The sequence below is a fragment of the Ischnura elegans genome, chromosome 7 (assembly GCF_921293095.1).
Source record: "Ischnura elegans chromosome 7, ioIscEleg1.1, whole genome shotgun sequence".
In the NCBI taxonomy this organism is placed as follows: Eukaryota; Metazoa; Arthropoda; class Insecta; order Odonata; family Coenagrionidae; genus Ischnura; species Ischnura elegans.
Genome location: NC_060252.1, coordinates 81,144,812 through 81,160,947, shown reverse-complemented (window position 1 = coordinate 81,160,947; position 16,136 = coordinate 81,144,812). Strand labels below are relative to the sequence as shown.

At 38.6% G+C, this 16,136-nt stretch overlaps 1 protein-coding gene across 3 annotated transcripts in view; it reads left to right on the top strand.

The window, feature by feature from the left end:
• The window catches only part of LOC124161842 (protein tumorous imaginal discs, mitochondrial-like), a 30,089-nt gene extending 14,712 nt beyond the window's left edge, over positions 1-15,377 (top strand). Inside the window, exons 6-9 of one of the 3 annotated variants that reach the window (XM_046538060.1) lie at positions 5,435-5,631; positions 9,379-9,592; positions 12,006-12,089; positions 15,081-15,377. In XM_046538060.1, the coding sequence (XP_046394016.1) occupies positions 5,435-5,631; positions 9,379-9,592; positions 12,006-12,089; positions 15,081-15,091 (506 nt within the window). In that variant the 3' untranslated portion in view covers positions 15,092-15,377. Of the gene's footprint in view, positions 1-5,434; positions 5,632-9,378; positions 9,593-11,444; positions 11,578-12,005; positions 12,721-15,080 lie in introns of those variants that run through there. The other 2 variants (XM_046538059.1, XM_046538058.1) reach the window with 2 other exon arrangements.
• The last annotated feature ends 759 nt before the right edge of the window (positions 15,378-16,136 follow it).

The following is a 16,136-nucleotide window of genomic DNA, read 5'->3' as shown; positions in this document are numbered from 1 at the left end:
TTCCTGAAAAGTATTATCCAACCTTAATTGGGCAAAGAACATTTAATCAATGAATTTGTTGCTGCATTTAGCACCTTTTAGTTACTTAAAATAATATTTTTTATTCATAAAAAGCCATTCCAATCATTACAGGCCCTAAAACCTGAAAAAAATGGCAGGTCCTCATTTAGTGTTTTTCCGCATTAAGTGTTTTAAATTTTGTCCCCGCTGAAAAACCTTAAATCAGGATTCTACTGTATTTGGTAATGACTTACGGCACCTATTTTTGCCAATAAATTGTGTTATTTTTTGTTTAAGTTTACTATATTTTGAGGGAGGGAATATCATTCAACAGGATATGGGTCATGGTAAGATCTCATGAGTGTCCCCAGCAACATTCAATTTGTTTTCTCATTAAATGCATATGGCATTCTGTTAGCACTACATCATTACTTTCTACTCATTGCTTTGTGAATTTCATCCCACTTCTGTTTATGTTATTACTGTTTTTGGACTACTCTCCCTATACCAATGAATTGTCATAATCACAGCTTAATATTTATTATACTTTCATCAATGAAATCCCGAAGTTAAAATTCTATAATTTCAATTTATTGTGAGTTTTGGCGAATATCATGCCATAACTTTAGAAAGCATGCTTGGTTCAAATCCTGGTTTATGCCCACTGTCATCCCTAATCAAAATCCTCAAAGCTCAAGAATAGATACAGCCTTCTCAGGACATTTACTGACTTGGGGGTATAGTCTCATTGTGTAACTTGTGTGTAACCAAGTTGTAACAAGAACTAAGGAAACTGGCATCTTGTTACATAGAGTTGTAACAAAATGCCAGTTTCCTTTGATTTTACTGTTTGCAAGCATTTTCAATGTTGACCTTGTAAATGGTTTCTTGTTCTCTTCTAATATTGAAATGAGGTATTGAATCTGTTATTTTGGCATGAGTTTTATGTGCCAACAAAGCTTTTACATTATTTGCTGAGGTGAGCACCTCTTGATGAGCCTTTGGCTCAGAAGGACTTCCATAGTGGAAAAATATCAAATATATTTATAGCCGTGGCTCTTTTGCTGTCGGGCCACTTGATTGGACGGAAGGAGGGAAGGGATCATGCAGAAAAGGAAACTCACAAGTCTGGCACACTTACCCTGCATTGTGTTGCTTCATGCATGTACAAACGCCAACTATCAACCGTGGCATCGTCCCCTTCTCGTTGGCCCGTCTTCCCACTGCTATTGGCTTGTGTGTCCTGCTTGATAGGGTCCAAGGCACGTCTTACTGTATCTGGGCATGCCTTCTGCACTTTCGGCGGCTGAAGGAAGGATTTGTGGGGGGTTGGGAGGGCACAGATGCTTAGTGCGATGGTTAGGTGGGAGAGAATTGAGAGAAGGAGTATGTCAACCGTCCCTTAATATATGTATGCCATGAAATACCGTATTTGCACGAATCTAAGACGAACACGATGCGATGACGACCCCCCCTTTTTTTGGAACTCCAGTAGGGAAAAAAATCCTAATAACGATACGAATAAACGATGAATGCAGGAAAAAAACAATGCGGGAATGTTTTACTAGGTTACCTATGTCCCAGGAAATGCAGGATTTTGGCGAGTAATTACGATATTCAGTCAAGGATTCAAACAAGTTTTTAGCTAATTACAGGAATACGAGTACTTTATCGAGACACTTAGGTCATATTGTTGATTCAACTAATAGTTTCTTCGGAGGGGACATGGTCCAAAGAGGAATAAAATTAAACTAGTGAAAATGAAACCTGACTTTATTAAACCCACACGGAAAACGCTAGGTGGTTTTAAGTCAAACCACCCTGGAAATTAGGGAATCACTTGTACGAGGTGAAGTTACTGTGAAAGACTGGGAGAAAATTACTAAAATTTCAATCTAATAAAAGTATCATAGCAATTGCTGAAATTCATTGTTAGACACCTTTTGGGCTAATAAGTGACTCATGCAGCAGTTGACCTCTGGAAATGGGGAACTTTGAAGTGGGTAGGATGAAAAAGTTCAGTGGGTGAGAAAGGGAGAGGCGTGTAAGTATTGTTCTTGTGGAACTTGATATTTTCTTTCAAAGCTAAGATTTTCGTAATACGATGCCTGCGCGAGCTGGGACCTTTTGTTTGATTTTGGAGAAGAGGAAAGTGTCAGAGGGGGGAGGCAATTGCTGAATGGAGGGGGATAGCGGATCTTGGGAAATGCGCTAAGGTTACTTTCCCATGGCACTGAGCTTCTCCCTGTGGTAGTTCCATCTCCTGGGGAAGATTCAAACTATGGATGCGGGAAAATTATATGTTGGGACTGTGATCTGCAAACGATCAATGCAGGAAAACGATACTTCTGGGAATGATAGATGTGGGAAAAAATTACATTGTCTATATGAAACTTTATTTGGGACCAGAAACGGCCAACGATGAAAGGGGAAAACGATCAATGAGGATAGGAAAGGATAGATCAGGGTTCCACTGTGTAACTTTTCTTTTGAAAGCGGTAGTGTAATGACTTCTTTTCTCTGCCATGGTAATACTCTGAAAGGCACGGGATCACAACTGAATCGATCTCTCCAATCAGAGGCAAGTCATGTTGCCTTCTTACCGTTGCTCTGAGAAAAATGCAACGACTTTGTAGCAGTTTATTCCGCGACGGCATTGAGGCTTTAACGTTAAAATTTAGGTAAATTTTAACCACTCCCTCGAACATTTTGTAAGTTGATCAAGCTTTAACTTGAATGGAGCCGAACTCAGGGTAAAGCAGGCGATCTCGCGGACACGGCAGAAGTGCACTCGGCGACTGATCGACACGCACCGAATCTTTGCATGCTGCCTAAAAATGGAATTTTTTTTACTTGAATGCAAAATTAAATAAGCTAAATTACTTTTCAGCTATTTTTGACGTTGGTTTTTCGTTGTGTAGCTATCAGATGGCAAACTCAGGTATCCATAATTTTTCCGACGTAAATTATGCAACCCGATTGACATAGAGAATTTTGCATCCAATTGTAAGACGAACCCTCTTTTCTGCAGGAGTTAGGAAGGGAAAAAACCTCGTCTTAGATTTGTGCAAATACGGTATGTTTTGAAAAAAAATTCAAATGAGAATCCAAGTTAAATTGAAACTTGAAGCTTGGTAGAAGGGCTCCACATTATCAATTAAAGACACTTTGTTACTTCCTCAAAATATTTATAAAAATTTTCTATGACCGGTTTTGGCTATTTCACCATTATCAAATTGTGATTCATGCTATATCAGCCAAATGGGACAAAACTTAAATACAAGGATGAAGGAACAGAAGGCATGCTGGAAGAACAAGGATGATACGTCAGCTTTCACGTGGCACCTCTTGGAAATGGGGCACCAAAGCAGTTTCAATCCAGAAATACTCCATTTTACCATTAAAGGAAGGAGGATGGATGCCTTGAAAATTCAGGATATAGCAACAACTGGAATCCTTGCTAACGACACAACCTTTCCCAACCCATCCCCCTTATTACTCATCACCCTCCCAAATCCTCCACCCTCACAACCCGAATGACTAACTTTGTTTCCCCACCCCCTTCCCTTCCAGGAATATACCAATCCAAACTGTGTAACCGTCCCCACTGCATTAGTAAACATAGTATATTGTAACCCGCCCGTCCGTCGTCCGTTCGGGTTCCACTTTCAGAGGGGTGGGGGAGGATAGCTTGGAGGGATTGCTCAAGGTGAGCGGGCCGTGGTTCGATGGCTAGGGGAAATGGAGGGGGAGGGGGGAGAAAAGGAAATGGAAAGATAAGTTGGGGTAGGTTCACTTGCTGAATGGAGGCTGGCGCGTACGAAATAATGAAGGCTTACATAACAGTTTATAGTTCCAACAACACGTTTAATTATCACTTTAAATAGGAAATGTTCCTCAAAATACATAAATGAATAACTCTTTGAATACCACAAATTAAATTACTGCTACTGGCCAGTTCTGAACCTAATAACATCAACTAATAAATGACAAAAAAAGAAAATAAACCCTGATCACAATTGTTGGCGTGAAATATTATAAAAATGCTTGATAAATGACAATCGCCAATTCCAAATAATCTCTTATTGTCTTACTAACTACCATTAATCATACACACACACACGGGGACACGGGGGAACTTAAAAAAAAATATAAAAAAAAATGTACGGGAGAATATCACTGTTCTTCTTCTCTTGAATGGAAGAAAGAGGGGAATGGGGAGTGGGGCTCTTCTGATTCTGTTGAAATTTGGGGATATTGGTGGCTGGAGTACTTAACACTCTCGCTGATTTGCTGGTGGAGATTTCCTCGGCTGGCTCGATACAGCGACTAGTATCGTTGTGGGATGAGAGAACTCCTGTGTTGGCGCCGTGGATCGACGTCTTCTGCTGCGCGTGCTAGGAAGATTCCTTCTTATCTCCTCTTTCCAAAGTCACCGCCGTTCAATCCTCTCGTCTTTTTCCACATTGTGCTGCCTCCCTTTCTTTCTCTCTCCTCACAGACCTGGTACCTAATCCAGCAGAGCCTCCGGCGGATGTCTCCAGCAGAATCCTCCTTCCTCATGTCGTCCGCTCCGCTTATATAGCCACTTTCTGGGAGGGGGATGGGTGGACGGAAAAACCCCGGGCATCGGGTTTTTTCGGCTATTCTTCCGTAGGGGAGGGGGGTGGTTTTCTGTGGAGGGCGGGGTTGGAGGATTTCATCATCTCCGTACGCAGGTGTTCCGGCTTCACAGTGGGGTGGGGAGAAACATGCCACGTATCACGTAGGCACCGGAATTTTCCACTTCGTAGACGGAAGAATCGTGGGAGGAATGGGGGATGGGAAAATACAAAATCTAGGCATTCATTCATCACTTCACATTCACACACACATTCATACAAAATTACATGAGCATTTACATAAAATTAAATAACACTTTACAATATTTATTCGACCCTTCATAATTTACGCAAGCCTTCCCTACGTCGTAAATGCCTCTTTACTACATCATGAACCGAGCCAAACGGCAACGGCTACAATATATACACCTGTACCCACCATATTTTTATATTATCTGTATTTGATAACGGTGTAAAAGCCTAAACCGGTCATTGAAAATTTTTATAAATATTTTGTGGAAGTGACGAAGTGTCTGTTATCAATAATATGAAGAAGCCAAGTTTAAAAGCCTCGGTTTAGTTGCTGTGGAAACAACCATGGTTGTTTTCGGGACAAGAATATGTGGCCTCTTTCTAATTAGTCGTTGGGCTAGATATTTTATGTGAGTGAGTAAAACATCCCTCCACTTTTTCTCCTAGCTAATTTTAAGTCATCCGTTTTGTCCATAGTTGTAAGTGTAAGTCCATTGATAGAAGGAAAATACAGGAATATTAGAAGAGAATATATCATAGTGTATTTGTTCATAATATTGTTTTATAATCTGTGATTTTAGGTGTGGAAAATGGTCAAACAGTTCGAATGCCAATTGGCAATCGGAAAGAGGTTTTCATCACATTCAAAGTAGAAAAGTCAGATTACTTTAAAAGAGATGGTTCTGATGTGCATACAGATGCTACCATATCACTCTCTCAAGCAGTACTTGGTGGTGCAATCCGTATTCAAGGAATTTATGAAGATCATCACATCCAGGTATTGCATTGACATTATTACTTTTAGTACTATCCACCCACTTACTGGTCTGCATTACCTTATGAATTCTGCTGTGTGTTTGTTGATGCAATGTTTTTAGAAAAAGTTATGTTTGACATCCTTGCTTCTATTCTTTCTGTCAATAAAAATATTTCACTCTGAGACTCCACAAAAATTAATCACTAACACAATAAATCATGACGTAGGCTGAAATTAATACGAATTCTTCTAATACAAGTCAGTAATATAGTAATGGTAACTTCCCTCGCAAATTTTTTTATGAGGGAGTCACCAAACATAGTTTCGGAAACATATTCATGCGAAAAGAATATTGAATCAGTATTCAATTACCAGGGAAAAAATTGCCAAGTTTTGTTGAAGTTATTAAATTATGCATGTCTTACTTTGAAATCTATTAAGATCAAACTTCTGACGACTGTTGTCATTGAATTTTTTGTGTTTAGCATTTTTAAACACCTCTAATTAGTCCAAATACTATGGACTTTTTTGCAGCCTTGAAGTGAATTCCTTTAAAATATTCAGGGTCACTTTAATATTGCCTAGTCTGATATATTTCTCCCAGGCCTGGAATTATGGCAGGGCAGAGGGGCCATGTGCCAAGTCTTTTAATTTTTCTAATAAAATTATTTAACAATAATTTTTAATATACAAATTATAAAACAATAACACTTCTTAATAGCAAACATTCGGTACCCACATAGCAATGAACATCTCTGAGACATCCTATCTATACACAGCCCTTGTGGTGACTGACTCACTGATGGATACAAATTCCCGACCACTTCTAGAAGTGCTGGAGAGCTGAAATTTGGCAGGCGTGCGGGGATCCCGAAATGATCCGGAGGAAAAATCCGAAAACCGGAAGTTTCCGCCACGTGTCGTCGCTAGGTCGACAAAATGGCCGAAATCGCGCCTTTTCCGGGGACCGTCTTTCGGTTTTTATTTTACTGCGCGGGAACCGTGCGTGCCACACGAATCATTAATGCATTTTTAAAAGCTGATAAACGTGGCCATGTGACTGTGTAATGCTCTTAGTTTCATTTTAAGAAAATTGCAGCCAAAATGGCGTCCAAAAAGTGTTTTTTCGAAAATATTTTCATAACTTCCGCTCCCCTCGACTTAATTTCAGGTGTAAGATAACGAAAATGATTATTATATATGCTCATAGCATTGTTTACGAAATGATGGTAACAATTTGTTTTCATCCTCCTTGCTTACTGAGAAAAAAATTAAAATATTCCGAAAATCACCGAAAATTACGATTTCTAAAAGATCAACACAAGATTTTGTCTATTTCAACCTAACCGATTTCTTTCAAACTTTGTAGTTACATACAACTATGCATTGTCTTTCAGAAAACATAAACATTTGATAAATAATTTAATGGATTTAACCGCGAAAAAATAAAAATGGCGGGCACTACTCACTTTTTTCAGGGACTGGTTTGCTTTTTATTGTATTACTCTCGAAATATGGTTGTCATAGGGCACACTTCTTTTAGACATGACAGTAAATGAATGTCACCATATAGTATCGTCATCTTTAAACCCCCTGAAACCCCCTAAAAAATTAAAATTTCCATAAAAGTAGCCTTTTCGGGTACTCTTCGTCCCAATTCCGCTGCTTTTCCAATCCTTACCACTCATCGCTACGGAATTGATGTGGACGATTGAGGACCGCTGGCAGTAAAAACCTATAAACCCCCGGTAAACCCACATACACCCCCCATCCCAAAAAATAAAATTTTGCATATAAGTCTACTTTTTGGGTACTTTTCGTGACTATTCCACCGCCCCCAACGACTCATCCCCACGGAACTTATGTGAACGGATGGTGACCGCCAGGAGTACACACTTTAAAACCCCCGGTATCCCCCTGAAATCCCCCCCAAATGTAAAATGTGTCATTTAGCCTCCTATTGCGGAACTTCTCTAAAACATTACGCCGCACTACCCGTCCCCTCTGAACTCTAGCTCCGGAATATTTGGTGTGGGCAAGCCACCGTAAACCATACAGGAAAAAATACCAGAAAACCCCCGATCACCTCCTGGAACATCGCCGAAAAAAAAATAAAAAAATTTTAAAGTCGCCTTTCCGAATAGTTTTCGTCACAATTTAACCGGTGCCCCTACCACCTATTAAAACCTCTGATAACCCCGTGAAACCTCCCAAAATAAATCGCCTCTCCTGGTAAAAGAATCGTCAGACCACTGTTCCGGACCCCTAGGACATATCGGCACGGAATTTATGAGAACGATTTGTGACCACTGGTTTAACACAAGTATAAAACCCCCGGTATTCCGTTGGAACCCCCCGCAAAAAATGAAAAACTTGCCATTAAGTCTTCTTCTATGGGTACTTGTCGCTACTATCACTCCGCATTGCACTACCCTTTACAATCATCGCTACGTGATCACTGTGGATGATTAGTGACCGCATGCATAACACATTAAAACCCCCGAATCCCCCTGGGCACCCCTCTCGGTGGAGAAGAGCATTAATGAGGACTAAGCGGAGCAGCCGCGAGGGGGCTCCTCAACCCGAAGGCGGCGAAGCCGCCCCACAGCGAGGAACGGCGGAGCCGTTCCGAGGAGTAACTGGCGTAGGCGAGGAGGAGCTTCAGTAACCCTCGGGCGGCTAAGCCGCCCCGGTGTTCAAGCGGCGCAGCCGCTGTAGACTCCCCCATCTCAACTCACATTCAACCCCTGGGCGGCGAAGCCGCCCTTCCGCGAGGTACGGCGAAGCCGTTTCGAGTAATGAGTGGGGCGCCTCCCTACCCCTTGGCCGGTGAAGCCGGCCCCTAGCTGAGGGGAGATTATTCGAACTTTAAAAGTCTTCGAGCGACCACAAATGTAGACGGCGAAGCCGGAACCGGGGTTCTTAAGGGGCGGAGCCCCTTAACGAGCGTGCGGAGCGTGCGAGTCTCACTATAATCTCGAATGTCTCGAATATCGCATATGTCTCGGAGATGTTTCAGAGTAATCATGACACATTCAGGATTTTTTTTAAAAAACGTATTTAAATGCCATCAATGCCTTCCACATATATTTTTCGGTGCAATTCTGCAGTTGTGGTAAAAAAATCACGACATTTAATATGGGTTTCTTATTTTCAAAAGGCCATCCATCAAAAATTTGTCGCTAAAAATGATCGAGAAAAGTAGGACATAACTGTATAATTTGCATGTAATTATTTTTTTGCCTAAATTTAAAGCATACCATAGTACAAAGTCTAATGAGAAATCTCAGAGACTTATCTGACATGTCTCATGAGACATCTCAGAGACATCTTTCGGACATAGTGACATCTCAGAGATGTCTCTGAAGTTCTCCGAATGTCTCTGAGACGTAACATGTGATATTTGAGACGTCTCAGACGTATCCGAGACGTATTTCTGCTATGTGGGTGCAGTGTCATTTCAACTACCATATCTCAAAAGAAATATCTAACAGACGTGTTAAATTTTAGTGGTGGGGGAAGGAGGGAGTGAGGAGAAATTTGGGAGTGTGGGGGGCAAACTGATCTTTGCCCTACTCCCCCCTGACAAAACTCCTAGCTCTAGTCCATATTTCACCAACCAGAAAGGAAACTTAGAGGGAAAATGTATTTTCACTATGGCTGAGAGAGTTTGTTAGGGTATCCTGTGTATGTCTCTCTTATACATGATGTTAAATTTTATGCTGCAATTATGTGTAGGTACGTAAGTTTTAATCTTATTAACTGCAGATTGCTCCTGGAACATCATCGCATACCCGCATACGCTTGAATGGAAAGGGCTTGAAGAAGGTCAACACGTATGGACATGGGGACCACTATGTACATTTGAAAGTGAGTGTACCGTCTCGTCTGAATGAGAAGCAGAAAGCTCTTATGATGGCATTTGCAGAACTCGAAGAAAACACTCCTGGGACTATCTACGGTCTAAATCGTACAGCCGATGGTAACTAATGCTTTCATACTTAATTTTTTTACTTATTTTCTCAATTTTTGTAAAACAGTTGAACCACGACATAACGAAAATGGATGCGGCAAAGTTTTGCAATTAAGAACGTCTTTCTGCTGTCCCAACAAAATTTGCATGTAAAATTGTACTTAAGATTTGTTATTACAAAATTTCACTATTACAAAGGAGGTCCAACCTATGTCAGTTTTCTTATCAGTCTTAGAATGTTGTAGAGAAAAGCAATGAGTGGAGGATGTCTTCTCAAAAGTTTTCATAAATATCTTAAAATTTTCTCAATCAAGGATACTTACTAATAATATCATCCTTGTTTAGTATTTCATGACAATTAGAATTCAATTTTAATTAGCCAGTGGCCAATACACGCCGTAAAATCCATCTCTATGGAAATTGGCGTACTGCTGCGACCAGTGGAAATTACCTCCAATTGCTTCCACCATCAAATTCTACTGACTCAAAATAATCGTTGCTGTACAAAACAAGTGTCCAAACAATACTAAATGAATGCCTTGACAGTTAGCCTATTGTCTCTATTTATTCTTTCGACATTCTGAGCCAGTATGCACCATAAAATTGCGTTAGAAGAACACTCAAGGCTGTCTGATGCCGATGTCAGATTAGCAACAAGAGTTTGAGGAAGGCACGAGCTGGAATTGTTTATGCTGTGAAGAAGCAGTAGCAGGAGTTCACTAGAAAATTAGATGATTTCAGAGTTGGTATGGTGATTTAAGATTCTGCCCTGAAGGAAGGAAAAGCTATGGAAGTGCTCAGAAGGTTGTCTATTACATTCTGATTGGTCTTACTAAAATCTTCCCCTACTCTCGTGAAGTAGCCATAGCTGTGTGATTTCAGAACTGCATTATCAGATTTGCTTCCTAGGCAACTTGTGGGAAATACAACTGTGCGCTGGTTTGACTCACAATATTGTTTCTTATTTCACGCTGATGTCATGCATCCTTGCAAACTGCTTTCCCGGATCCTTGATCAAGCCTCCATGCATCAGGCAGCCATTGATGCATGGTTCTGAGAAACATGGGCTTCAGATCGTGAAACTTCCAATTTTTTCCTGGTATTAGGAGGGATTTGAATATCTTGTCGATATTTTTCACTTTCTATTTTCCAGAGCGCAATTTTTAGTTGTCTTAGCCTAATTTTTGATGTAGAGACCAACAGGGTGTGTGCCAGTGCACTGCCAGATGCCACAAAACAAATACATGTTGAAGTCATCTACAATAAATACAAAAGCCAATACACATAATTTTCTCGTAGTAATAACATTTTTTTACATATCTTAAAAGGGGTAGAGTATAGACCAGGTGCGAACCGATTTGAAGGTTCAAGGAATGTTTTCATCACAAACAACTTATTTTTTTAATCATTATTTTCAAGTTAGTTAGAAGAATGTGGTGAATTCTGTCGGCCTCATTGTAACTCAAATTACAAACTTAAAAATCATAGTAACTTAGGTGATAAATGCTACGAAAGAAATTTATGCTATGCAATAGCCAATTTCACAATAACAAATCTGCTACATTTTGGATCCATTGATTTTCGTTATGTTGAGGTTCTACTGTAGTATGTTTAAAGTTGTCTTGTTTCGCTTGGATACTCTGTCTGTTGAGTTCCCAAGGTTCCATGCCTACTTTAAAGGCTAAATTGTGCTTATTTAATGCTTTTTTATTTCATTCTTATTATTAACTATGTCTGGCCTGCAATAAGGCTCATTCTTCTTTTTGTATGTACTTTAAAATCCCCTCTGTCGTATGCCTTTTCTGGCAGTGAATGATATTCAGGGCTTAAACTAATTGGTGGTTTCCTTATTTCCTCTTAGGAAATGAGACTGAGAAAGAAAAACCAATGGCAGGCTCTGAGGCCCAAGCGAAACAAAACGAAGAAGGAATTTTAAATAAAATTAAAAGAGCCATATTTGGTTAAACCAAGTAGGTGATAATGTAGTGATGAAGGTAAATAATTATTAATAGCTTTGTTTAATTTGTTGTTGACTAGGCTTCATCTTCATAATCTTGTACACACTTTAAATTAAGCGAATGGCTCTTCAAGTGATTGATAATTAGTATTCAATGATGAATATCTTGACTTTTTATGCATTGCTAGTTTTATAGTTTCTTGTTTATGAATGTGATCTATAATAAAGCAATAATGATGCCATTTAAATTCTCCATCCTTTGTTAATTGTTAAAAAATAATTTGGTTTATTCAAAAACTAGTGCAAATGTTATAGTGTTAAGATTTTTATGAATTTGCTATACACCAAATTCCTTGAAATTCAGTATTAATGGACATAATCACCTCCACAAAGTGTAGCAGTAATTGCATTGTTGTTCTTGAGTATGGCATCATAAATGCCTTTTTCCATTTCCCTTTTTTTCAGGCAAATTGGAATGGTCTGGAAAAGAGGGTCTTCTTCAAGCTATTCGAATGGTGCTAGAAGAACTTGACAAAGATATAAAATCAGGTGATTCAAAAGTTGTGGCTAAGGAAACTAAAAACTCAGTTGATAAAGATACGGAGAATATTGTTAATCTAGGTATTAAGAAAATAGTGGAAAATCTGGATGAGCAGGTTACGGACACAAAAAGAGGCTCTATGTCATGATGGCCCTGTCTCTAGCATTCCCTCGTCTCTACTCAGTTGTCAAATCCTGACTATTAACCCCTTATTATGTTCACCCTTTCCAGCATGTGTGCTAATGTTATGTGTATAAGGGGAAAACTTCATGCTGCTAATGCAGAAAGCATAGTGACAATGTTAGGTTCTCAGTGAATAACTTGTCTCATCGGCAGGATATTGGAGCTTTTTATTTAGTGTCACATTTCTCTATCAGCAGTTGGTAATAATAGTCAGTTGATGAGATCTATTTGGTGGTAGTGATGGACTTAATCATTGGGACCTCAGTGTAAGTAGTGGATAATTACTTCGACCATCCATTTTCCTTACTAGTTTCTTTGGATGCAGCAAGTATTTGTTTATCCCATCACAGATAATTGGTCCAACCAAGTTCTGTGAATTGTAAAGCAATTTTATCCAAAATACAAATGTTTGTTTTATAGCCCTGTTGTTCCAATAAAGTAAATACTAAAACTTGAGTGTTCTTAACTTACTCATCTCATAATTTTAATGATTGGTTGTAACAAACGGCATTGCAAATTTTATTGCATTACTGTAGCCATGACCTAGGTGTCATGGCTACATTAATGCAATCATCAGTCATCGCAGTCATCAGTGTTGAAACTTGGGTCATGTGAGTAAAAAATCTGGAATTTGCTGTTTGTTTCTTTAATCTAAAATGAAAATTTCAAAGGTAACCCTTAACTTACAATTAGTGTAAGATGTCATTTTAATGAAATGTTCCATTTGAGTTTTAAGCATATCAATGATAAAAACAAGAGCTTTAAGAAATCTTGTTATGTCCCTCCTAGGCATTGTAGTGATGAGAAGAGTGAGAAGTGATTTGATGGGGATCCTTTTGGTTTAGCATCCTGGCTCATGTACTGCCTTAAAAATAAGATTACAGTAAACTCTCGTATTTACAAAGTCTATGGGAGTGGAAAACCGGAGGTTAGTTATAGTGAAGTTCATTAGAGCGTTTCTTTTAGGAGTAATCTCTTCAATCACCTGTACTTAAATTTGCGCTGCAGAATAGATTCAGAGTCGTGTGTATGATATACACGGTTAAATTATGAACAAGTACAGTAACTCCGTGACATTTGAGCAAGATGCGTTTCGTGACCTTGTTTGTAAACGCATGTACTTGCAGAATCTGACGTGTGCACAAAGGCGCAGTAAAAATTGCATCGTATAAAGTAGTTAATTGCAAGAACAATTGCGAGAATGTGTGGACGTGAAATGGCAAAACAGCCCATTCTGATTTTGTTCATGCATTCATGAAATTCCATGCCATTTTAGAAGTGAATGCAGTTCTAACCTGTGCAGTTCCGTGCCCCGTGTAAAATGGCTATAAGCTGATAAACCTATGCAAGGAATTGAAAAGTTTGTGTATCCTGCTGAATGCAACTCTGCATTGCAGTTTTGCGTTAATTCACAACCGTGACAAACTTGCACGTATGATGTGGATAGAACCGAATAAAGTTTGCTGTCTGCGGGAAGGAAAAACTGGCAAAGAGCTTAAGAGTCCCTGACTTCACAATGTATTGAATTGAACCTTTGTTCAGACAGTGCCCATAGTGCGAGTTCCTTTACGCCAAAACTAATCGCATCAACCAACTCCAAAGGCACCAAATTTGAAATTTTGGGCACGCTTGAATTTTTCGAATGTTTGTATTTCTGGAAGTTTGTAAATCAAATGTTCGTCAGAAGAGGACTACATATATGACCAATTTACGTTAGGTAATGAGTGGGTCACCATGATTCCACAGAAATAAAGTTTATTATATAATCTTGTGATGATACAAGAAGTATCTCCTACTGAAGAAAGTACATACTATAATTGAGGCTCTTGGTCACAGTTCACGAGGAGAACTTAAACGTTGTGCAATGATTATAATGTAGTGTAGTGTATAACCACCAAAATACTATTGCTCATCTTTGGAACTTTGTAAGAAAGTTAATTTCTTAACCTCCGGGACTGACTGAGGTTTGTAATTTCTTAGTAGCATTCCTTTTACCATTGATTGAATTAGCCTTTTCATCAGGACCAACGATTTGCTTTGTAGAAATGAGAACTTCGTAATAACATTGTTTGTTTTAACAAGAGTTTACCGTATGTTCCCTCATAGTTATGGGCCCAAAAACGCATCCATCAGCAGTGGACGCCAGGCACATCTTTTGGGTTTTATATTTTAGTGGTGTTCGCTTTTAGTAAATGCCTATGCCAACTCCATTACTTCATTCCTGAGGCTATCCCTTCATTACATTCTATGCTCTGTACCATACGAAAATGGCTAATTTCTCTTCAGTTGTTTGTTACCACCCATAGCAGTAGTTGTTGTGCATAGTACGTTTATGTTTCATCAACAACCCATGTAGAGCATTGTGTCCATGTTAAGGAATGCTTAATATTGCATGGAAAACATTAAAAAATCAGTCTTCACCATTGTTTGGAATGATTGAACAATATTTACGTCATAATCATCGATTTCACTAAACTGTGATTTCATACAAGATGGTGGTTCCAGTCTTTTAATGAGTAGGTCAGTACTTAATTGTTTTGGTGGCAACAGGGAAAATCATTAGCTCAGCGAAAGCTGACCTGTAAATGCTAGGTAATGCTAGATGTGAGGGTGACTTTTTTTGGCTTATTTAATTAAAATTGCCATTAATTTTGGTAGTTTTTCTACTTCATATCATGAATTCAATTACATTTGTTGATTGAGCAAATCCATTTTATTTCCACCCATTTGCTCTTAAACTTATTGCATACATATGGTAGAATTAACAAGTAAGCCAAGTACTTATTCTCTCTACCTTATCTTTTCTTCAACAATAGGATCACAATAGACATCCTGAGGAAGGGCAAGTTGATATAGTTCAGTTTTGCCTCATCAAGTTGATTGCAACTCCTGATAAATGTGTTCCATTCATGAAAAACTGTTTTGAGTTAACTACATGTATGATCCATTTGGGATAAAGACTGATATTATCTCTGAATTTATCTACCTATGTGGATCCACTTCTTTACCTGTACTTCAGCCGAAGTATCATGTATGTGGTAGAAGAAGTTTTTGTGATTAGTAATAGCTCTGATAAACAAATATTTTGTGTTAAATAAAGCGAGTATCATTAATGGCATTGAGTTTTCTTTAATGAAGAAGTAATGAATGAATAGATTTGAAGCTTATTGATAGTTGTTCAATGCAGTTTTTTTTACTCTCAGTTATGTTACGATTCCAGGATAAGGGTTAAGATAACTAAAATCAGTCCTTAGGAATTTTGATAATATGTATTTGGAATTTACTTAAATGTTCTAAACCTCCATGTGTTGTTCCATAAAACATGCTTTGCTTTAAATTGTCTCTGATGCTGCAATCACTCATAGACATGAATGGATGAAATTTTATGCTCTGCGTTTTGCCATAAGAGCAAATACAAACACTCAACAATTAACACTCAAACAAAAAAAATAGAAATACTCTTAAGTGTCAATTATATTTGCAACTAAAAGAAATATACCAAAGCAAGAAATACCCCAAAAGTGAGAGCAGCATAAACAAGAGGAAGAGAAAAATCATATAAAAAACTTCAGATAACTTGTGATGGCACACTATTAAAATAAATATAATTTATTGACGGTTGTTCTCTCTGAGGTAATGAATAAAAAGCTTTTTTTTTCGTGAAATTGGATAGAGATGGGGAATCTTTCATACATGACAGCAGAGTATTCCAGAGATTACAACTACAGTAAAACTTTGATTTTACGCAGTTGGAGGGACCAAATTACGGGCACTGTGTAAAATCAAGAGTTTGTATTGAGGAGGAGTATAGTTTTCAGGATAACACTCATTATTTTTAGAACGCTTAGTCATATACTTTTGTATAGTTCTGA